This window comes from Choloepus didactylus, chromosome 10 (assembly GCF_015220235.1).
Source record: "Choloepus didactylus isolate mChoDid1 chromosome 10, mChoDid1.pri, whole genome shotgun sequence".
Lineage (NCBI taxonomy): Eukaryota > Metazoa > Chordata > Mammalia > Pilosa > Megalonychidae > Choloepus > Choloepus didactylus.
The window spans coordinates 109,635,049-109,657,728 of NC_051316.1; the positions used below are offsets into that span (position 1 = coordinate 109,635,049).

The 22,680-nt window shown below is 41.2% G+C and overlaps 1 protein-coding gene across 4 annotated transcripts; it reads left to right on the top strand.

Annotated features, from left to right (window-relative positions):
- Nucleotides 1–1,957: 1,957 nt before the first annotated feature.
- On the top strand, nucleotides 1,958–22,450 carry WDR31 (WD repeat domain 31). 4 transcript variants are annotated; one of them, XM_037851131.1, is made up of 12 exons: nucleotides 1,958–2,083; nucleotides 4,731–4,826; nucleotides 5,832–5,859; nucleotides 8,301–8,443; nucleotides 8,880–9,012; nucleotides 12,689–12,763; nucleotides 15,397–15,541; nucleotides 15,641–15,741; nucleotides 16,959–17,026; nucleotides 17,954–18,095; nucleotides 19,948–20,110; nucleotides 21,658–22,450. In XM_037851131.1, the coding sequence occupies exons 4-12, from the start codon at nucleotides 8,328–8,330 to the stop codon at nucleotides 21,816–21,818; spliced, it is 1,104 nt and encodes a 367-aa protein (XP_037707059.1). In that variant the 5' UTR covers nucleotides 1,958–2,083; nucleotides 4,731–4,826; nucleotides 5,832–5,859; nucleotides 8,301–8,327; the 3' UTR covers nucleotides 21,819–22,450. The 4 variants fall into 4 exon arrangements, with proteins under 4 accessions (XP_037707059.1, XP_037707058.1, XP_037707061.1 ...); XM_037851130.1 differs by lacking the exon at nucleotides 5,832–5,859; XM_037851133.1 differs by lacking the exons at nucleotides 5,832–5,859; nucleotides 19,948–20,110.
- Nucleotides 22,451–22,680: the final 230 nt, after the last annotated feature.

Below are 22,680 nucleotides of genomic sequence, written 5' to 3' on the forward strand. Positions count from 1 at the left end.
AGGCCTCAGGAAGGAACTTGGACTTTACTTTGTCTATCAGTTATCTATTGCATCTAACTAATCACCCCAAAACGTAGTGGCTTAAAATGACAACTGTTATTCGCTCACAATTCTGTGGTTTGGCAAATTGGGCTGATCTCAGCAGGGTTGTTCTTCTGATGGTCACTCATGTATTTGCAGTCATCTGATGGCTCACCTAGGGCTGGATAGTCTAATGTAGTTAAATTCAGATGTCTGGCATTTAGCATCAGCTATCGGATGGACCAGGTGTCTCAAAAAGGCTAGCCAGGGCTTCCTTCCAATGGTGGCAGTGTTCCAACAGGATGAGCAGGAAACTGGAGGAATTTTTGAAGCCAGAACTTAGAAGTCACACAATGTCACTTTCACCGCATTCTGTTGGTCAAAACAAGTTTTACAAGGCAGCCCTGATGGAAATTGCTGCAAATAATTTGTGGCCATTTTTAACCCATCATACCATGGAATGATGTTGGCCTGAACCCAGATGCTGGGTAGAGAGAAGTGGTCAGGTTTTTTGTTTTGTTTTGTTTTGTTTTTTGTTTTGTTTTGTTTTTTTTATGGTATTTAAGAGGCAGAATTGAGAGGTCTTGGAGATTGTTTTTAACAGGAAATGAGAAAGAAGTTGCAAATGACTGCTAGATCCTTGACTTGAGTGATTGGTAAATGATAGCTCTCAGCACTCAGAGATAAAAGAGAAGTAGATTTGGGGGAAGATGTTTCCAGTGTGAGTCATGTCAAAGATGCGGTGTCTTTTCGACAGCCAGGTGGAGATGGGTGGAAGGTGGGTAGAGATGGGCAGGAGGTGGGTGGATATATGGATCTGGCTCAGAGAGAGGTCTGGCTAGAGATACCAGTTTGGGAGTCCCAAGATGCCTTAAGCCTAAAGTATGGTGGCATCTCCCAGTTCAGTCTGCGTTCCCAGAGCAGGAGCAACTTGAAGGCAGGGATCTGGTGACTCAACTCCACAGCTGAAGGCAAAGCAATGCAGGAAGAGTGATTACATTTGTAGGGAGAGTCCTCAGTTCTGAACTAAGACCACTGTTGTAACTGGCTTGGGGGCAGACCCCAGCTTGAACCAAGAGGAAGCCTCCCAACAACAGGCCACTGACACATAAGGTAATGAGTGCAAGAAGATTTAATAGGCTGGGAAGACCAAATGGCCAGCCCTGATAACGCTGCTTAAGGCAACCATCCCTTGCTCCACCCCACCCCCCAGCCATGGGAGCCCGACTTTGAGAAACTCTATGTCTTCAGTGAAGGTGGTTCTTTTGGGAGCTCAGCATTGCAGGAGGCCCCTACTAGGAAGCAAAAGAAATGTTGGTTAGGATCCCTGCCATTCATTCACTCATTTATTCATTCAACACGCCCCGACTGTGTACCAAGCCCTGTGTTATGCCTCGGGATCACAGAGATGAATTGTCATTAGTATGGAAGTAATGTGACTGCAGCTGTAAAAATTCTTTTGTCTTGTAGCTGTCAGCTTCTAGAACTGTCTTTCCCATTGGGACTCAAGAAAGTACTAAGGGGTCTCTGTTACGATGCTGATCTGTAAAGTTAAAAAATGAAAGGAACTGAGGAGTAGAGTATTGGGGTACCGGGGAGGTGGCCAAAGGAGAGAGCTCGCCTGGTGGAATGAGGGTAAACTCCAAAGATATAAGGCAACACCTCTAGCTGGGCGAATAATAATTTAAACATGACATTTATTATAAAGCGTTTCCTCCTTGGCTGGCACAGCGGTATTGGCTTTCCTTGGATTATCTAGGTTTTTCCTGGCTGCGTAGCCCTGGGCACATCCCCGCTCTTCTCCGGACCTCATCACCGCATTGTTACAGCAAGAAACTGGGGCGGGGCGCTCTGGGCTCAACCCCGGGAGCCCTCAGGAGAGCGGAACCGCGGTTCCGGGGCCGGCGAGGGCATCCGGAAGCTTTTCGCGGTGACTCCCGCCCTAGCGACGGGCGCCTCGTTGCTAGGGGCGGAGGTTGGGCGGCTGTGTAGCCAGGCTGCTGCGAAGGACCCCCAGCTCGCCGTCCACGCTGGCCTCAGCTTCCGGCCGGGCCCGCCGAGGGTGGGTGTGGAGCACAAAGTGGGTAGGAAGGGGCGCGGCCGGGGAGGTGAGAGGCCTCGCGCTCTGCAGGACGCAATCCGCCCACTGGCCAAAGAGGGGAGGGGATTCTGAGGGCGGACCTTGGGCTGAGTGGCACTAAGTTCCCCTTTTAGGAGATCCACCCGTCCTTTCTTCCAGCCTCAGAAATAAACTTTGACTGAATGCATAATGGGCAGGCAGAGGAGTGGGCATTTGTGATCAGAAGAGCCAAAAAGGAAAAACTGCACATAGATTGTTCCCTGTACTTAGGGCAATATTGGGAGTCCTGGCCTAATACTGGCTCCCCAAGACCCTCGTACTTTCTGGCCATCACTTTCCCTGTCTGTACCATTAGAGGGTGGTCCATCTCCTGTGAGATGGACCAGATTATCTTCCAGGTGCTGCTACCTCTGGTTTTGTTTCTCTTTGCGCTTTGGTTCAGATGCTTGGTCTCCCAGAGTGTAGGGTGGATGTGTGCATTTTTGCCCTGGCAGGTTTGGGAAGAGGGAGGGAGCTATGAAATCAGCATTCACATGAACAGTGGACCAGGGAGTCCAGGGAACCCAGGTCTGATTCACCCAGCTGTCCCTGAGTAACCTTTAGCAAGTCACAACCCTCTGGGCCCTAATTTCTTCATGGAAAATAATGTTCGGTGTGTGCTGGTGTATATCAAGGAATGCTGCGCTGGGAGGGTTAAAAGCCAATTCTGTTATATTTAAGTTATGTTTAGAATGACCCCTGGGTATCTCAAGGCCTTTGGAAAGTAGATTGGGGCAGACATGGGATTCAAGAATTAGGTCTGGAGATTTAAGCCCCATTAAGATCAACAGGGACATCCAAAGCCCTATTAGAGTAGACAAGCTTTCCCAAGAACTTTGCAGTCTTTCTGGGCCTGAAATCTGGCACGAGGCAAGGTGATTGCTCCATGAAGTATTTGTTGTTGAGCAGTTTTAAAGGGCCTTTATGTTGTTGGGTCTTTAAAAAGTTTCCTGCCAAGCAGACTCTCCATTTTGGTATTACGTTTATTCATTCATTCATATAACAGATATTTTCCTTGGATCTGTTCTCCCAGGCTGTGTTCACAGTGCAGTGACATAAAAATGAACAACACACTATTCATCCTCTCAAGGATATTACATGTTAATAATATATACAATAGAAGACAACTGAATAGTATTTTAATTTCTTAGTCTACTCATATTAAATTAAAACAATGTAGACATTATCCAAGAACATATACTTTGTTCTTGAGATTTAAAATTGCCTTGCTCTATTACATAGTGAATTCTTAGCCTTAGTATGATCAAATCACTCTGTTCAAGGCAAATAATTGGCTTAGGTTTAATATCCTCCAGACTTTTACATCTATTTGTATATCTTCTCTGTGAATTTTTGGTATTATGTTTTATATGTATTATGAGTAGTAGTAATAAGGGTGAAACTGCTACTTGCAGTGTTGCTGTCACCATGAATCTAGCAATCATACTAGTAGCTATTATTTATTATCAACAGTTTGCCAGGCTGAACCAAGAGCTTTATAGGCACCAGCTTTTGTAGACATGTGATAAAAATCATGTAGTCTACAAAAGAGTGGAGTCTGGAGTCTGATGACCTGTTTTCAAGTTTCACCTCTGCCACCTATTTGCAGTGTAAATTTGGGCAAGTTATTTAACTTCTCTATGCCTCAGTTTTCTCTTCTAGTAACAGTATCTATCTCAGAGTATTGTTGAATATATTAAATGAGTTAACCAACATAAAGCACTTAGAACAATTCTTGGCACATATTAAGTGCTAGTTTAATCTTCATAGAAACCCAATGACATAGTTATTATCTCATTTTACATAAGAAACTTAAAGAGGTACAGCAACGTGCCCAAGGCCACTTGGCTACTAAATAGAACTGTAATTCAGACCCAGTTCTGTTTAATTCCAGCGCTAGTGCATTGACCAAATGTTATACTGACTCTTCTTTGCTGCTCTTAATTCTTACAAAAAGTCACAGTGTCAATCAATACGTGGAATTGATTTGTTTGAATCTTTAAAATAGAATTGTTAAAATGCAATGAAGATGTGTTTCTTCTTTGTAGATGTGTATAATGAAAATTCTAGAATAGAAGTCAAGAAACTTACCTACTTATAATTTTGAACAAATAATGTCTGTGCCCCCGTTCTCCAGATCTTTTAATATAGAGTTTCTAAATGATGATTTTGAAAAGCTCTTCCATCTCAAAAATATGATTCATGTTTATTAAAGTATTATTATAAACAAGAGAAATTGCTTTTCTCACAAAACTGTGAGCAGTCAGCTTTAGAAAAAAGGATATTTGATGAACATACTATATTATGAATCAAATTAAAAAGAGTATTTTAATTTGATTCATTTAAATATATCTTATTTTGCATATTTAAAAATACACGTATAAATAACATTATGGTATACTTTCCCCAATTGTTGGAAATGTGAGAGTTCTATAACCTTAAGAATTTTGTAAGGTAGCTCTTTCTTTGTGAGGGAGAACAACCTCTTTAATTAAACAAAGTCCTTGTTTACCTTATAAATCTCCTTTCTGTGCAAATATGTGCTTAGACAGAGAAGGGATTAATTTAAGTGTCTTTTCACTAATTACAGAGATTAGACAGTGGCTGCCTGAACTATTTTCCAGAGGATAAATCATTACAAATCATTGAATACAGCAGCTCACCACTAAGATCTGTCGGTTTGGGGGTAAGTAATTCTAAAAGCTACCTTTTCCTTATAATGTTCCATGAATACTTTTCAGATGAGAAGGGTGACTTTCTGAAGATACCAGCTAAGAATCCACTCAGTTTTAAGCAGAGCCAATCCATTTATAGCATCTGCAGCTTACAGTGACCTAGATCTATGGATGGCATCTGTCCTTAGTTGAAAAATGGGTTAGGCTGGCAGATAGGAAACCCTGCACCCTCCATCTATCTACAAACAGCACAACACAACTTCCCAAGCTTTTTGAAAACCACTCTGGAATTTTTCCTGTTAGCACTTGTGGCCTAGTATAGAGAATCCTAGAATATCTGAACTAGAAGAAATCTTAGATTCATTACCTCACAACAGGTATTTTTGGTGTACCACCACAGTAGTGAGGTACAAATATGAATGTGACAGAGTCCTTCTTGTGGGGTACACAGTCTGATAAAAATCATGTAGTCTAGCATCCTGACTTTATAGATGGGAAGCTGAGGGACACGGTGAGAAGAGGGAGAGCTAGGGCTAGAACTGGGCTCCTGACGTCACGCACAGTGTTCTTTCCACAGCATTGTGCTTCTGTACTGGTTACTTGTTCTTGTTAGGAGTTCAATTCTGGCAATTTCTCAAAATGTAAGCTGAAATTCTTCTGGAAAACTCCACCTTTAAGTGTGAATCATAGTATAAATGACAGGGACTTCTTTGGTGAGTAGTGTCTGCAGTTGTTCCTGTAAACAGTTCTTCCTAGAACTAGGCTGGCCATGCACATAAGAAACTCATCTCCTAGAACTCCTCTAAACAGAACCCCAGAAGAGATGGGGACTGGGTCCCCCCTCCTCTCCATTAAGTTCTCTCAGCACCCCCTGGTGTCTCAGGGAACAGCTAGTTGCAGAAGACATATGACCTGGAGTAACTGAGATGAATTCCTAGCCAGACACCTTCAGTCCCAGTACATGTCCACCCTGGCCACGTCTTCCAGTTTCTCTTTTTATCTTTCTGTGTCACTAGGAACCAGCACAGGACCTGCACAAACTAGGTATGTAGATGGTGTTTCCTGAATGAGTGAATGCATGAGCATCTGGGAATGAATAATTCATTCTCTCTCTCTCTCTCTCTCTCTCTCTCTCTCTCTCTCTCTCTCTCTCTCTCTCCCTCCCTCCCTCTCTCCCTCTCTCTACTTCTGGCCTTGTTATTTTTTGGGAATGATGCAAATAAACCCAGAAGACATGTGATAATTTTCTTTTTTCTAATATATATGTCATACATTATTAACATTATTTAATTTCTAGGTCAGTATTTCTCAAACTTTTTGGCTTCAGGACCCTTTTCACTCAAAAAAATTATTGAGGATCATTGTTTGGGGTGATGGGAAAGTCCTGGTAATGGATGTTGTTGAGGGTAGCAGAAGTTTGTAAGTGTGATTAATCTCACTGAATGGTGTGCTTGGGAGTGGTTGAGATGGGAAAGTTTATGTTGTATGTATGTTTCAACTTTTTAAAAAAAGGGTGACTAAAGATACAATAATAATTAAATGCAATACATGATCCTGGACTGGATCTAATCATAGAAAAGCAAAGGCCCAAAAGGATATTATTGGGATACATGAAAAAATTGGAATATAGACTTTAGACTTGATATCAATGCTGAATTTCTTGAACTTGATAACTGTACATATGATGGTTATGTAAGTGAATGTCTTTGTTCTTAGGAAATGTATGTGGAAATATTAAGTGACCAAAGAAGATGATGTATACAACCTACTCTCAAATGTTTAGAAAATAGATAGGTAGGTAGATAGATTGATAAATAGAATAATACAGGAAATGTGGCAGAATGTTAAGCTTTGTGGATACCTAGTGGATCTAGCTATCTGTGTACGAAGAATGTTGGAGTTCTTTGTATGAATCTTGTATTATTTTTGCGACTGCATGTAGGTTTGAAATTATTTCAAAATCAAAAGTTAAAACAATATTTAAGGACCCAAAAAGCTTCTGTTTATGTAGATTATAATTGGGTTCAAATTCCTGCTTTCCCACTTCCTACTGTTATTAAAACTGAGAAATTTAAAAAGTATTTGCTTATTGATTCCATTTAAAATAACAGTAGTAAACCTTCTGCATGTCAACATAAATAACACTTTTATAAAAAATAAATACATATTTAAAAACAAAAAAATGTAATTGGGAAGAGTGGAATTGTTATATATTTTTGCAAATCTTATTACTGTCTGACTTAAATAGAAGACAGTTGGACTCTATCTGCTTCTGCATTGAGTATGTTGCAATATGTTGTTTGGGTTGAAGTATAAGAAAGAAACCTGGCCTCACGTAGTTATGTAATGTCTCAGGAAACGCCAGCAGTCTTCAGATGACACTTTGAGAACTGCTGGTGTAGGTCATTAACTATATTGTCTCATTTCGTGTTATCATCTCTCGCATCTCCTTCTAATTAAAAACTTCACAATCCTGGTACACTGATTTAGAGACCTGCCAAAATGAAATTATTTAAAAACAACCATCAAGCTAGGGAGATTATAACTTTTTAAAATAACTCAGGCTCTTTTTCAAGAAATTTTCCTAGTTTAAATTATTTATCATTCCTAATTACATGCTATTCTAGTTTGCTAATGCTGCCAGAATGCAAAACACCAGAGATGGATTGGCTTTTATGAAAGGGCTTTATTTGGTTACACAGTTACAGTATTAAGGCCATAAAGTGTCCAAGGTAACACATCAACAATAGGGTACCTTCACTGGAGGATGGCCAATGGTGTCCAGAAAACCTCTGTTAGCTGGGAAGGCATGTGGCTGGCGTCTGCTCCAAGTTCTGGTTTCAAAATGGCTTTCTCCCAGGACGTTCCTCTCTAGGCTGCAGTTCCTCAAAAATGCCACTCTTAGTTGCAGTGGGGGTATTTGTCCTCTCTCAGCTTCTCCAGAGCAAGAGTGCTTTCAACAGCCATCTTCAAACTTTCTGCAGCTCCTGTGCTTTCTTCAAAGTGTCCCTCTTGTCTGTAGCTCCTCTTCAAAACATCACTCACAGCTGCACTGAGTTCCTTCTGCCTGTCAGCTCATTTATATGGCTCCACTGATCAAGGCCCACCTTGAATGGGTGGGGCCATGCCTCCATGGAAGCATCACATCAGAGTTATCACCTACAGTTGGGTGGGGTGCATTTCCATGCAAATCTAATCAACACCAATAATGTCTGCCCACACAAGATTACATCAAAGATAATGGCATTTGGGGGGACATAATACTTTCAAACTGGCACACATGCTCTTAGTATTTTTAGATTAGTTTTGTTTTTGTTTTTGTTTATCTACAAATGCCTTATTGGCAGGTACAATCCTAGGCTAAAAGTGAGGAACAGCAAGTACATACAACTAATTAGTCTATTTTTTAAGGATTTAATTTTAACATAACCTAATCATGGAGCCTAAGAAAATTAACATTATGCTTTCTCCTTTTTACCAATCAGGGAACACAACTGTAGCAACCACAAGGGATGCTGCTGCTTGGGTGCCAACTGAAACGAGCTCCTCCTCAGAAGGTCTCCTGTGGGTTCTGTGCCGTGATGGGGAAGCTGCAAAGCAAACTCAGACACAGCACTTACAGATACAAGTACAGCAATCCTACCCTGGGATCCCGAGCCTTATCATGCCCTATTACAACTCTCGGCTAAAGAAAGGGCAGGCCCAGAACCCATGTTAATGACCCTTCCCTGAGAAGTCAGTTTTGTCTGTTTTCTGTTAGGTAAGAAACAGTCCACTTGTTAACTAGCATCTGAGCTCACACATCTTTGGGAATAATCTCTAGTGTGAGCAAAGCCTACTGGTTTCTTGGCTTCAGGATTCCCCTGCTTCAGATTCTAATCATTCAGTCATTTCAAGTGTTTTCAGAGGAGATAAAAGCAATTCTGATCATGTCACTGGGTCTCCTTTCTCTCCCTAGCCTGGCCTGAATTTGCCACCTTAGCCCACGCTCCTCTTCCTCTTGCTCAGCTGTCCAGTCCGCCTAATATTAACATTGGGTTTCTCCTTTGCCTTTCTCTCTTTAGCAGGCCTGATGGAGTTACAGAGGAGAAGATTCAAACTAGAGCCTTTCAAGAGTATAGCCCAGCCCACATGGATACCGTCTCTGCTGTTGCTGCTCTGAACTCAGACCTGTGTGTCTCTGGAGGAAAAGATAAGGTGGGGTGTTTACAGTGCTTCCCAGGGAACGAACATCACGGTGGGGGGAAAAGATATGTTGAACAGAAGTCCAGGTTTTGCATTTCTGGCAGCAGTGTGGAAGAATATAACTTTTGGAGTTAGAAAGATTTTTTAAATCCCTTCTCTCCCACTTTATATTACTTTGGGCAAGTCTTTTGATTTGATTTTGGGGGGCTTCAGTCTCTTTGTCTGTTAAATGAGGATAATAATCCCAATTTCACAAGGAGGTTGTGAGGATTAAAAGCAAGAACATGGGTAAGATCATTAGCACTGTGTCAGACCACCCAAGTGCTTTTTATAAATGGTAAGTATTATTATTTTATTATTCTGGCCAATCCATTTTTATACCTACACACAGCCCTAGGAGCTACTTGTCAATGAAAGGCGCCTCATAGTCTCTTCTTTTATGCCACCATTTTGCTAAAATCTCTACATTCACATGGGTTGTAATTCCTGCTATGATTGACTGAATCATGTACCCCAACATAGACATGTTCTTAATCTTAATCTGTGTCCCTGTGGGTGTAAATCCATTGTAAATAGGACCTTTTGAAGATATTATTTTTATTTAGGGTGTGGTTGACTAAAACAGGGTGGGCTTTAATTTGGATTACTAGAGGTTTTATAAAGAGCACCTGGAAGTCACAGCAGCAAGAAAGAAGACATTGCCCTATGACAGGAGGCAGAAATATAAACCAAGGAACCCCAGGGATTGCTGGCAGCCAGCACCAGAATGTTACTGTCTTCAGAAAGAAAACAAGTCTTGCCAGTATCTTGACTTGGGCCTTCTTTTAGCCTCAAAACCATGAGCCAATAAATTCCTGTTGTTTAAGCCAGTCCATTGTGTAGTTTTTGTTATAGCAGCCAGACAAACTAAGACACCTCCCTTCTGTATTTTTGTCCTTCTTCCCATTGACACTTTGAATCTGGTTGCTTTCTCATCCTCATTTTGGATCTATCATGGTACTTATATCTAGGATTCTGGTAGCAAAATTGCTGATTATTTTTGCAGTAGTTAATGCTAATAATGCCTCTCAGTTTCAATAGCCTTTTAGAATCTTCAAATTCCATTTGCATAATGTATTTCGTTGATTATAATATGTACATCTTTTTACATTTTACCACCTCTGAAATCAGGATACATCTAAAAATCAGTAATAAAGTATGGCGTCATAGTTTAATTGGCAGTGTTTTTGTCCTAAAATCTATATTAGCTTAGAAATATGAATTCTTTTGTATGATCCTCATTCACAGCTATGGGGAGTAGATAGGACAGGGATTATCTTCTCCATTTTGCAAATTAGGAAGCTGGGATTTAGCAAGGTAAAGTGCTAAGAGTCATTAGCTCCACTATGATACATGTTCCTTACTCTCTAGCAATGAACTATAGAGAATGGCCAGAGCAATGCTGTTAAAATCCCATTTTGAGGAAAGAAATGCTTACAATAAAATATTAAGTGAAAAAAATGGATATCTCAATTTTGAACAAAAGTATATACTTGGAGCAACTAAAAGAATAAAATGTCTAGGAATAAATTTAACCAAGGATATAAAAGACTTACATGGAAAACTTAAAGCATTGCTGAAGAAATTAAAGAAGATCTTATAAATGGAAATACATCCTGTATTCATGAATTGGCAGACTTAATATTGTTAAGATGTCAACACTACTCAAAGTGATTGACAGATTCAGTACAATCCTAATAAAAACTCCAACAGCCTTCTTTGCAGAAATGGAAAAGCTGATCATCACATTCATATGGAAGGGCAAGGGGGTCTGAATACCCAAAACCATCTTGAAAAGGAAGGATAAAGTTGGAAGACTCATACTTCCTGATTTTAAAATGTATTATAAAACTACAGTAATTGACATAGTGTGGTATTGACCCAAGGATAGACATGAGACTAGTGGAATGGAGTTGAGAGTTCAGAAATCAACCCTTACATCGATGGCTAATTAATTTTTGACAAGGGTGTCAAATCCACTCAGTGGGGGAAAATAGTCTTTTAAGAAATGGTGATGGGGAAATTGGACCTCCACCTTACACCATAAACAAAAATTAACTAAAATGGGTCAAAGACCTAAATATAAGAACTAAAGACATAAAATTCCTAGAAGAAAACAGAGTAACATCTTCAGGACTTTGTATTAGGCAATGAATTCTTATACTACACCAAAAGCATGAGCACAAAAGAAAAAAAAAATGGATAAATTGGACTGCATCAAAAATTTAAAACTTTTGTGCATCAAAGAACATTATCAAGAAAGTTGAAAGACAGTCTACAGAATGGGATATAATATTTGGAAACCATACATCTGATAAGGGTTTAATATTCAGTATATATAAAGAATCCCTACAACTCAACAACAAAAAGACAACCCAATTTACAAGTGGACAAAGGACATTTCTCCAAAGAAGATATACAAATGACCAATAAGCACATGAAAAGATGCTCAACATTGTTTGTCATTAGGGAAATGCAAATCAAAACCATAATGAAATGTGCTGGCAAGGATGTAGAGAACTAGGAACCCTTGTGCATTGTTGGTAGTCATGTAAAATAGTTTAGCCGCTGTGGAAAACAATTTGGTGGTTCCTCAGAAAGTTAAGTATAGAATTACCATATGACCTGGCATTCCCACTCGTAGGTATATACCCAAAAGAATTGAAAGCAGGGACTTGGACGGATATCTGTGCAGCAGAGTTCACAGCAGCTAACAGGTGAAAGCAACCCAAGTGTCCATCAACGGATGTATGGATAAACAAAATGTGGTATATACATAAATGGCATGTTATTCTGTCATAAAAAGAATGATACATGTGACAACATGGAGGAACCTTGAAGACATCATGTTGAGTGAAATAAACCAGACACAAAAGGACAGATATGGTATGATCTCACTTCTATGAAACAACTACAATATGAAAATTCATAGAGCCAGAAAGTAGAGTATAGGTTTCCAGCATAGGTGGATGGGGAAGGGGGAGTTTCTTCTTAATAGGTACAGTTTCTCTGATGAAAAGGTTTTGGTAAAAGATGGTGGTGACAGTAGCACAACCTTGTGAATGTAATTAATACCACTGAATTGTAAGCTTGAAAGTGGTTACAGTGGCAAATTTTATGTTATATATATGTGACCACGTTTTAAAAGATAAATAAGAAAAAAAGTATATGTCTGGAGAAAGGCTAGAAAGAAATTGAAAATGTTAACAGTGATTGTCTCTGGCTGATGGGATGGGATTTTGGGTGAGGTGTTTGTTTGTTTGTAATATTAAAAAAAATCAACAATGCAATTAGGGACTTGCTAGTATTGCTAATCCCATGTAGAATTCTCCTTCAGCATCTACAACCAGAACCTCAACCTGAATTAATTCCATTTGGGAAATATTATCCCAAACCCATCAGGTAGCGTTAGAGGAGTGGCCCAGAGTCTTGGGGGGAGAAGAATGATCCAGAACAAAGAAGAGAAAGTCAGATAGGGGAAAGTGAGGAGGGACAGAACAATAAAACTCTTAATGTTTGAAGCTAGTCCCTTAACAGAATGGGAGTTGGTTACAAAGGATAAATTAAGGGGGGAAATTAAGTAAAGGTTTGTTTCAGTTAAACTAAAATTGAGTGAATTAACCTAAAATGTTCTAATGATGCTCTGCAGACAGTTGTGGCCTATAATTGGAAAACTGGAAATGTGGTGAAAAGGTTCAGAGGACATGAACATGAAATCACTAAGGTAACTGACAAATGATTTTTATTTTGGAGGGGATTTGGAACTGAATAAAGGAATATCTAATAGCTGTACATATCAAGAGCCATTGAGTGTCTTAAGGAAAAATGCAGAGGCTTCCTTTGATGTTGTGAAGCCGTACTCCACGAAAAGAAGAACAAATTGTTCACTTATTTGCTGTTTATACAATTATATGGCACCCAATTTTTCTTCTATTATTAAGCTCATAATGGCTCAGGTGGTAAATAGAGAACAGTTGGGAACAACACTCTCTGACCTATCCTAATTTCATAGGAACATGTATTGAAGGTAGTTACTGTGAGCTTACTATAGCTAGAAAAATGACAAAATCCCTATGCTCAGGGATCTTTTGGTCTAATTGGGGAAGTTTTTAAAAAAGCCAATAGACGTTAAACAAAAATTAATTTATTAAACAGTATTTTAGAATAGAGTGAACTTCCAGCAAAAATGATGGAGAATGTCAATTGTATAACTCCCTCTCTGAAACCAACCTAAATGAACCAAAAATTAAGACACAAACTCCATCTCTGATGAAACTAGGCATCAGCCGCCATCCCATGGTACAGAATATGGTAAGTAACTGCCAGATGCATTGCATTTTCATCCAGACAAGAGAGGACACCTCAAATGCACATCTCTCCAAGTCTTTGAGAGAGGAGACAGAAGTAATATAATTGTGCTAATTTTTTTTTTCATTTGCTATACAGGAAAAGTCTGTACATATATTGTGTTTATTTTTCCCTGAAGTTGATAAGTTGAGAGTATAGGTTTAAGGACATTAATACATGTATAAAGGTAACAATTAGAAGAACTTAGTTTATATGTTTTAAAGTAAAAAATTTGTAAAGGTAGGGAAAGGAAAAAAATCTAAAAACCAATGTAAACATCTTACATAAAAGAAGACAATGAAAACATAAAGTATTTAAAAAATAGAAAATAAGATGAAAGAAACAAGACAACACATATCTATAATAGCAATAAATGTAAGCTGGATAAACTCATTAAATAAAGGTATTGTTAGGCTGGGTGAAAAACAAAATCCAACTAAACTCTGTTTAAAAGCATATGTAATGCAAAGCAAAAGATTGAAAATGAAAAGGCAAACAACGACATATTAGGCAAATGCAAATGGAAAGCAGAAGTTGTTATATTAATTTGGAACAAAGTTGTATTCAAGGCAAAAAGCACTAAATGGGACAGAGACTCACTTTAAATTGGTCAAGAGTACACCAGAATCACCTAGCATAAGAATATTAGCCCCTGGTGATTTCAAAGGAAATTCTTTCAAATTTGCAAAACGTGATAGTTCTGATACAGTTTAAACTGTTCCATAGTACAGACAAAAGGGAGAACTCAGTTCTTTCTAGAAAGCTGTTATAACATTAATGGAAATATTTGGCAAAGCATATAATGAAAATGATCTGTATTAAGTATTAGGAATTCGATATGTCATTATATAATAGAAACCCCAAATAACAGTGGCTTAAACAAGTAGTAGAAAGTTGGTGTGGTGGCTCCGTGGTCACGAGGAAGACAAGCCCCTTCTGTCTTTCTTGTCTGCCATCACTAGTGTTCAGTTTCCTTCTTCAAGTTCACTGCTTGAAAAGGTGGCTGCTGCAGCTCCGGTGATCATATCTGGCCTTAAGGCAGTGTGAAGAAAGACGGGGCAAGAGCAAAAGGTTGTGCCCACCAGCTCCTTATAAAGAGTTTCCCAGAAGTCCCACTTCTGCTTATATCTTCCTGGTCACCTCTGTCTTCAAGGGGCTAGAAAATCCAATTTTATGGTTGAGCACATTACCATACCCAATGATACAGAGATTTTGTTCCTAAGTGGGAAAATGCATAATGGGCACACTAGTTGTAATCTACTACAAGATTGTTACAAAAATCCTAAATGAAATATTAGCAAATAGAATCTGACTTTTTGCTAAAAGAATAGCACACCATTACTAAGCTTTATTCTAGGAATGCACAAATGGTTCAATATTAGGAAATTGGTAAAATATTCTCTATAGTAATTGGTCAAAGGGACAAAAACCTTATCATCTTGGTAGATCAAAAGACCCAGCTTCTATTCCTGTTGGAAGCCCTTGGTAAAGGAGAAATAAGTGGATCTTTTTGTGATTGAAAATAAAAATAATAATATCTCTTTAAAAGCAAAGTAAAATAAATAACATTTCAACCTAAGAGAATTAAGTATGTGAGAGGGCTTTTTACACCGTGCCTATTTTGGATGTGGTAATGATAAAGTTCGGGGAGGGGGAGTGAGGAGGCGGCAGTCAGACAAACAGGAAGTTCCGTAGGAGACCAAAGAGGGGATAGAGTCCAGTGGAGGTAGGGTGACTTCAGGAGGTTTTATGGAGGAAGTGAATTTTTAACCCTGCCTTGAAGAGTGGGGAGGGATTCTGCTCCATAAAGAGGCTGGGTAGCACAACGCTGAGAGGGGGAAATTGAATTGCCTGCTAGCTTTTATGCTTTCCATTCACTGATTTCAAATTTAGGTATTACTCTTTTAAAATGCGCGTGTAGGAGGGAATCTGGCAATCCATCTTTTTCCTGTTCTAAAAGTGCGTTCAGACTAGTAATAGAGCCATTTCCTTGGGTTTTGCCCTGAGCAGGTAGCCTGCGTGCACAAATCGAACCAGTTCTTCAGCGCCTCTCGGGACAGGATGGTGATGATGTGGGACTTGTGTGGCTCCTCACAGCCGCGGCAGCAGTTCTCCGGCCATGCCATGGTGGTCACTGGCTTGGCTGTGAGCCCAGGTAAGGACGGGCCCATGTCCTCCAGACACCTTTGTACTTTCTGAAAAGCCCTGTTGGGGCCCCATCTCATGGGCCATCTTCTTGCCATTGTTTCCAAAGACTCATCACAGCTGTGCACTGGCTCTCGGGACAACAGCCTGCTCCTGTGGGACGTGGGGACCGGACAGTGTGTGGAGAGAGCTTCTCTCTCCAGGAACCTGGTATGAACTCAAACTTGATACAGGGCAGGGCAGGGCAGCAGAAGGGAGCGCAGGGTCGGGGAAAAGGGCCGGGAGAGGGATCAGGAGACCACGGCCAGGCATTTGAGGCATTTCTGATTCCTGCTCACCCCTAACTCTCTGTGGGACCCTGACCTCTCAGGGTTATTGGATCAGATAATCTCTCTCTTCTGCTCCAGAGAACAATTCTGTTGGTTCATATTTGATTTTAAAAGGGCCTTTTTTTTTTTCATGTATTCCTTCAAAATATAGTCTGCATTTCTCCTGTGGGCTAGACACTGTGCTAGGAAGCAGGGTTAGTGACCAAGACACAGTCCCTGTCCTCCAGGAGCTCACAGCTTATGCTTGTTGTATGTTCTATACATGTAACATCATGCAGAGACATAAGAGTTGCCTTCTGCTTTTATGTATATGTAGTCTGTTTGTGAAGACCAGTCATTTTTTGATAGCAGACTGGTATATAAACATGGGTCCATCACTTATTAGCTGTTTTACCACAAGAAAGTTACTTAAGCTCTTACATCCTGAGTATCACTTATAAAATGGGAATAATTCTATCACCTGATAAGGGTCTTGAAAGGATGAAGTGAGATAATGTATATAAAACACCTAACATAATGTCCGACACACAGTAGGTATTCCTTTAGGGGTTGTCAAAGTCTTTTCTAATTTTGAAGACAACTGTCAGTGCCCAATGTGCTTGCCCTGTGCCCTCCATAGTTGTGGAGGTTGCTGGAAGAAAAGAGAAACCCTCACCTTTGATTGTTTTTAAAAACGGTTTCATGCCCTGCCCAGCAGGGGGCAGCAGGGATTAAAGAGAACCAAGAAAGCGCTTCCAGAACCCTGTGAGGGCTTGGACTAGTTTTTCAGTGGTTTCTACCTCAGAATAGGTGCTGTTCTCCTGAGCTCCACTGGGCCAGAGGTTCTCTACCACGTAGCTGGGGTTCAGACCTTCTAAGGGTGCCTGCATGCATCTTGGCACTCACAACTGTTCCAGCTGCTACTATGGCTATTGATAGCCTAGGAGATACAGGGAGAACATGACTGTTGGGTATCTGCATAGCATAAAGTCCCTCTAAAATTTACTAGTTCATCATCCTTGAGAAGAGGTGTAGACATGATATTCATCACCATTTACAGGAATTACAGCACAGGAATGACTTGGTAAGGAGAAGTTTTGAAAGGTTTGCTTCTTCCAGGTCACTCATCTGTGCTGGGTCCCCAGAGAACCATATATACTACAGACCTCTGAAGATAAAACCATCAGGTGGGCTTACCGAGCAGCAGGGAAAGTGTTTCTGGTGAAGGTTTGTGGCTCCCATGCTATGTTGCCTCCATTCTCACTCTGCTTCTCCACATTGCAGTGACCTTCCCAGCGCCACTGTCCCCTCCCCTCTCTGGTGCTGGGGCCTTTATGGTTCAAGAAAAAGCCCTTATTCTTGGTGGGTTGAAGCACCCAGTTCTGCCAGCCCCTGATGTGTAAACATGTTCAAATTAACCTCGGGATCAGTCACCTGCTCCTCCCCACCCTGACTACTTACCACCCCTGCTTAGCTCCTGACATTCCCAGTCACCCAGCTCTTAGGTGAAGCCCTCCCTGGGGAAGCAGGGTCAGAATCAGCAGGAGGGCAGTCAAATGAAGTAAGCAGTTCTTTGACTAGAGAGCAAGAATAGGAGCTTTGGATCTTAGAAAAGAATCTACTTAGAGACAGGTAGAAAAGAGACAATGGGTAAAATTGAGACTTAGTGGTAAAACAAAACACTCTCCAGTGGGCCCTGTGTCCAAGGTTGGCCAAGGCCTGTAATTCTTTGTATCTGATTCTGTATTGATGAATCTTGCGTATCTTTTTTGTTTTCTTTCTTTTAAATCACAGGCACAGAAATCCACTCTTGTCTTTTGCAAGCAGCATTCCAAAGGACAAAATTAGCAAACTAATTTGTACAATTAAGATACTTGGTCTAAATTCCTGTGAACTAAATCTCAAAATAGAAAGAGCTCTGTTGCCATTCAATTTGGTTACTTCCGGCTGGCCTTGGGGTCTCAGAGATTAATCTGGTTCATGCAGCTGTTTTTAGCAGTCAGTCCTGACTGGCCCAGGCAGCAGAGAGCCAAGACTTTTATCTTAGTGGGCTATTACAGGTGTATTTCAGACACATTTACTACAAACTCATTTCCTTCTGTAATTTCTTTCAGATTATGGGACGCTCGTGGTCTGCAGGTAGCTCATATGTTTCCTACAAAGCAGCACATTCAGACCTACTGTGCGGTTAGTGAGGATGGACACAAGTTCATCTCCTGCAGCAGTGGCTTTGGAGGGGAAGGCTGTGAAGCCACGGTAAGATACTGTGTGTGGTCAGGTATCTGGTTGCTGATGAGCAGGTTACTTACTCTGGCCCTGTACCCATAGCTGGGCTACACAGATAAACACAGCATATCTTTGCATTCAAGATATGCTTCTTGTAGGGAACCATCCATTAGCCTAGGTCTTTCTGAAATGGTGAGAGAAAAGAGGGATGAGATGAGAGTTCAGATTGGGAAGAGCTAAACTCGGAAACCTGCTGGTGCCTCTACTCCCAGCAGAGCTTAGAAATGGGGAGAGGGTGATTTGAAGAGCCAAATGTATTCCCACTGTACAAGTGCTTCCAGTAAAGGAAGTTCAAGCTTGTAGGAACTTTGGAGCTCCAGTGCTGATCTAGGATCCACTTCATCCCTTACCCATGTACTTTCCTTGGGGTTTATTTTGGAATAGATTGCCTTGCTTCTCCAAAGTACCTTGGATTCCTAATTGTAGAATATCTGTTAGAAAGGTTATCTATATCCAAATAGGGATAATTACAGCTCCCATTTATTGAATATTTAATATATGTCTTGCTTTAGGCTAAACACATTACATGCATTACCTTATTTAATTCTTAAAAACATTCTACAATGTTGCTGCTATTATAATTCCCATTTTACAGGTGAGGAAATAGAAGCACAGCAAGTTGAAATTTCTTGCCTAAGACCATACCCATAATAAATGGTACGTCAGGGAGTTGAATCCCAGGCTGTTGATATAGCTTCTCTTCTCCAAGCTAAGCATTTCCAGTTCCTACATCTATTTCATGGATGATGTTTTAGTTTCCTAGCTGCTAAAACAAATACCATGCAATGGATTGGCAAAACAACAGGAGTTTATTGGCTTACCGTTTCAGGGGCTAGAAGGCTTGCTTCCTCCTGGGGTTGATATCTTTTGACTGTTGGCAATCTTTGGGGTTCCTTGGCTTTTCTTTCACATGGCAGTGCACATGGGGAATCTTCTCCTTTCTTCTGGGTTCCATTGACTTCCAGCTTCTTGCTTCCGCATGTGGCTTTTCTCTCTGTCTTTTACTCTTCGTGTAAAGGACTCCAGTAGTCCAGATGAAAGTCCAACCTGATTCAGTTGGGCCATACCTTAACTAATAACACCTTCAAAGTTCCTATTTACAAATAGGTTTACATACACAGGATGAAGAATTGAAGAATCGAGATGAAATATTACTTTTGTGGGGGTCGTGATTCAATCCCCAACAGATGACATAGTTTCCAGTGACTTCATTATTTTTGGGGCACAATTCAGTTTGCTTGTGTTCTTGATCTTTATTCTCCAGGTGCTGTCTGATCCATATCAACAAGAGTAGGATTTGTGGGATTGTCTTGTGGGACCTGTGGGACCTCCCTTGTTGTAAACAGTAGCCTTCATGTATCAAAACTCAATATCTAGGCATTAAATCAGAATGTCTGCACCTGTATGCACTCATGAGAAGGTACTACTAACCATGAGGTCCCCCACAGGACTCCATAGATACCAAGACGCTGGTATAAAGCAGCTCTTGAGCTGTCGTGGAAAGCAGGCAACCCTATACTGTCTCTTCATGCTGTAGGACATGAAGCTTTTGCTTTCTTAACCATGAGGGAAGCAATAATCCTTCTGGCACATCCTTAACCAGGGTTGGGGGCAGAGTTGAAGCTTAAAATAATCACTTGATGAATTAATGGTTGGGTTTATGGGTGGGATGGTTAAAGATAAGGGGTGGCTAGATGAGTAGGTGAGTGGAAGGAGTGTGTAAATCATGGGAGGGTAGACAAATGGATATTAATGAAAATGAAGCCTGCGTGAAGCTAGAGAAATGTGTATGTATGAGCTGGTCCATGTCATTACTTTGCAGCTGTGGGACCTAAGGCAGACACAGAACAGAATATGTGAGTATAAGGGGCATTTCCAGACAGTTGCATCCTGTGTCTTCCTACCAAGAGCCTGGGCTTTGATGCCTTTAATTGGTACCTCATCACATGACTGCAAGGTGAAGATTTGGAACCAAGATACTGGAGGTAAGGGGCCTGCTGTCATGTGTCAGAAGATGCATGAAGGCCTAAAGGCTTCCTTAAAACTCTCTTTCCATTGCTCAGCATATCCAAAGCCACCCATGTCCTGCTGCTCTACAGTCCTCTCGTGGTTAAGTGATGACACCAAGATGCCAGAAACTTGTTCAACCCCTGGCTAGAAGCCAACACCCTTATCCTCTTGGTACCATGTTATATAAACTCATTTCTCAGAGCTCAAATATATTTGGCTCTTATTCTTTCTATCTGAAGTTCTTCAGCAGATTTTAATTCTGATGCTCAAAATGTCTGGAAAAGGGGGCAAGAATTGCCACTTCTGAATTCATTTTTCAAGGACTAAAATGAGAGCCTCAGCCTTAGGTGGAGTAAGGGTAGTTTCAGAAGGACTCTCACCTCTTTTGACTCTGTAGCTAAGGTTTAAGATGGCAGTAAGGTCATAGTACTTCAAAAAGATGGAGAAAAGAGAGGTTGTGTGGAACACAGCTCTTAGTCCTCAATGCAGTGGTGTACTGGAGCCCTCTCCTACCGGCCAATTGTGAAATATTCAGGAATTTGGCAAACTGCCCATTAAACTGTTAGTTGCTGGAAATCTGGCTAAGGTGAGAGTATTTACACCACAAAAATCCAACAAATGCTTTGAAATGGGGCTCTCCCCTCCCCTGGAAAGCGGGTTTACCAGGACCCCTCTGCCCCCAAGCAACTTTCTTGTGGACACTGAGTTCTGCCAGAGAACTCCAAAGTTTCTCCCACACCAATCCTCTAGAAACCCAGCCCCAAGCAGTGGGAGATAGCCCTCAGAGGAGAGACATGGGATCAGTCTAGTTGTTTGCACTCTGCAAACAGTTCTGGCACAAGCAAGCCAGACCTCCGCTGGAAGGACAGCTCTGCTGATCCTCATCTGGAGTTGCCTCTTCCAGCCCCCTGGGTATGCCTTTAGGAGGGAGCAGAGCTGGTGTAAGAGATGGAGGGTGGGGGTGGGTGGAGTTGATGATCATCACTTGAGGTCAAAGACAATAGGGCCTGAAAGTGCTGAGCCAACCCAGAGGCACAGATGCCCTGCCCCCTAGGTGTGCTCCTGTAGTCCTTAGAAAAGTGGCTTCTGACATGCAGATGCAGGGAGACTGGACCAGCTGGAAGCCCTGAAAACTGCCCACCAGATTCCCCACTTTGGAAGTAAGACAGGAAGCCAACAGTTGAAGACTCGGTATCTGTATCTGTTTTTCTCTGGCCCCTGCCTCTGCTTTGTTCTCTGGGCAGGTAGCTAAGGGCAACATTTGAACAGGCCTTTCACAGGTAAGGCCCCAATTGTCTGAACCTACTTCTAAATGGCCTATGTCCTGTCTGGTCCATGTGCCAGCTTAACTCAAGTTCTGACTTTCCTGCCGGTGTGCTTTCCTCTGAAGCTTGCTGCTCCTCCCTCTTGTGAGGTAGAAGCGTATAGCACAGGGCTTATTTCTTTAATTTCTCACCAAGATATCGTGTTTCATGAAACTGCATTCTTGGCCTAAACTGCTTATTCCCCTTTCCTCCCCCAGCCTGCCTTTTCACCTTGTCTCTGGATGGATCAGGGCCTCTGACTTCCCTGGCTGTTGGCGACACCATCTCCTTATTGTGTGCAAGTTTCAACAGAGGAATTCACTTACTTCGAGTGGACCACAGCCGAGGGCTGGAAGTGCGGGAAGTGGCAGCCTTCTGAAGCCAAGAGACATTCTCTGGACAATATCAAACCGTGGCCCCCCCTTTTCAGTGTGGCTTTGTGATTTCCCATGTGAAACTGGGGGGGAGAGGGATGTGGAGCTGGTAGATTCTGCTTAGGTTCACTTAGAAGGTATACCAATGTTAGAAGTCAATTTAAGTCTGTTGGCTCAAAATCAGGTACAGAGTTTAGAAATATGGACTAAACATGAGTTTCTCCATCTGTTGAATCCAAATGCCATGGTTTAGTGAGCTTTTGGGACTGCTCTTCAAAAAAAAATTTTATTCCTCAAAATTATGACCTTTAGGTTGTAAAAGTGATAGGCCTCTGCTGTGAGAGTCAAAACACAGGGTCTAATTCTATTGAACTGACTTTTTCCATGTTCCACACAAGGAAAAATAAGGAGGGGGAGAAACTCTATTTTGATTGCCTCAAAATTGTTGAGATGGGAAAGAATAGTGCAGCTCTGCAGAGGAAATGGCATGAAATTAAGCTCAATCACTAGGGTTTTGTTTCTTAGGCTGCTTAAGCAAATGCAATGAAATGGGTTGGGTTAAACAATGGGAATTTATTTGCTTACGGTTTTGAGGCTGGAAAAATATCTAAATCAAGGCATCATCAAGGCAATGATTTCTCCCCAAAGACTGTGGCATTTGGGGCTGGGTGTCGGTGATCCTTGGTTCCTCTGACACATGGCAAGGCACATGGAGGCATCTGCTGGTCTCTTCCTTCTCTTCCAGGTTCCAGTTTAGCTTCTTGCTTCCTGTGGCTTTTTCACTCTGTCTGAATTTCATTCCCTTATAAAAGACTCCAGTAATAGGATTAAGACCCATCCTGATTAAGGTGTTATATACCTTAACTG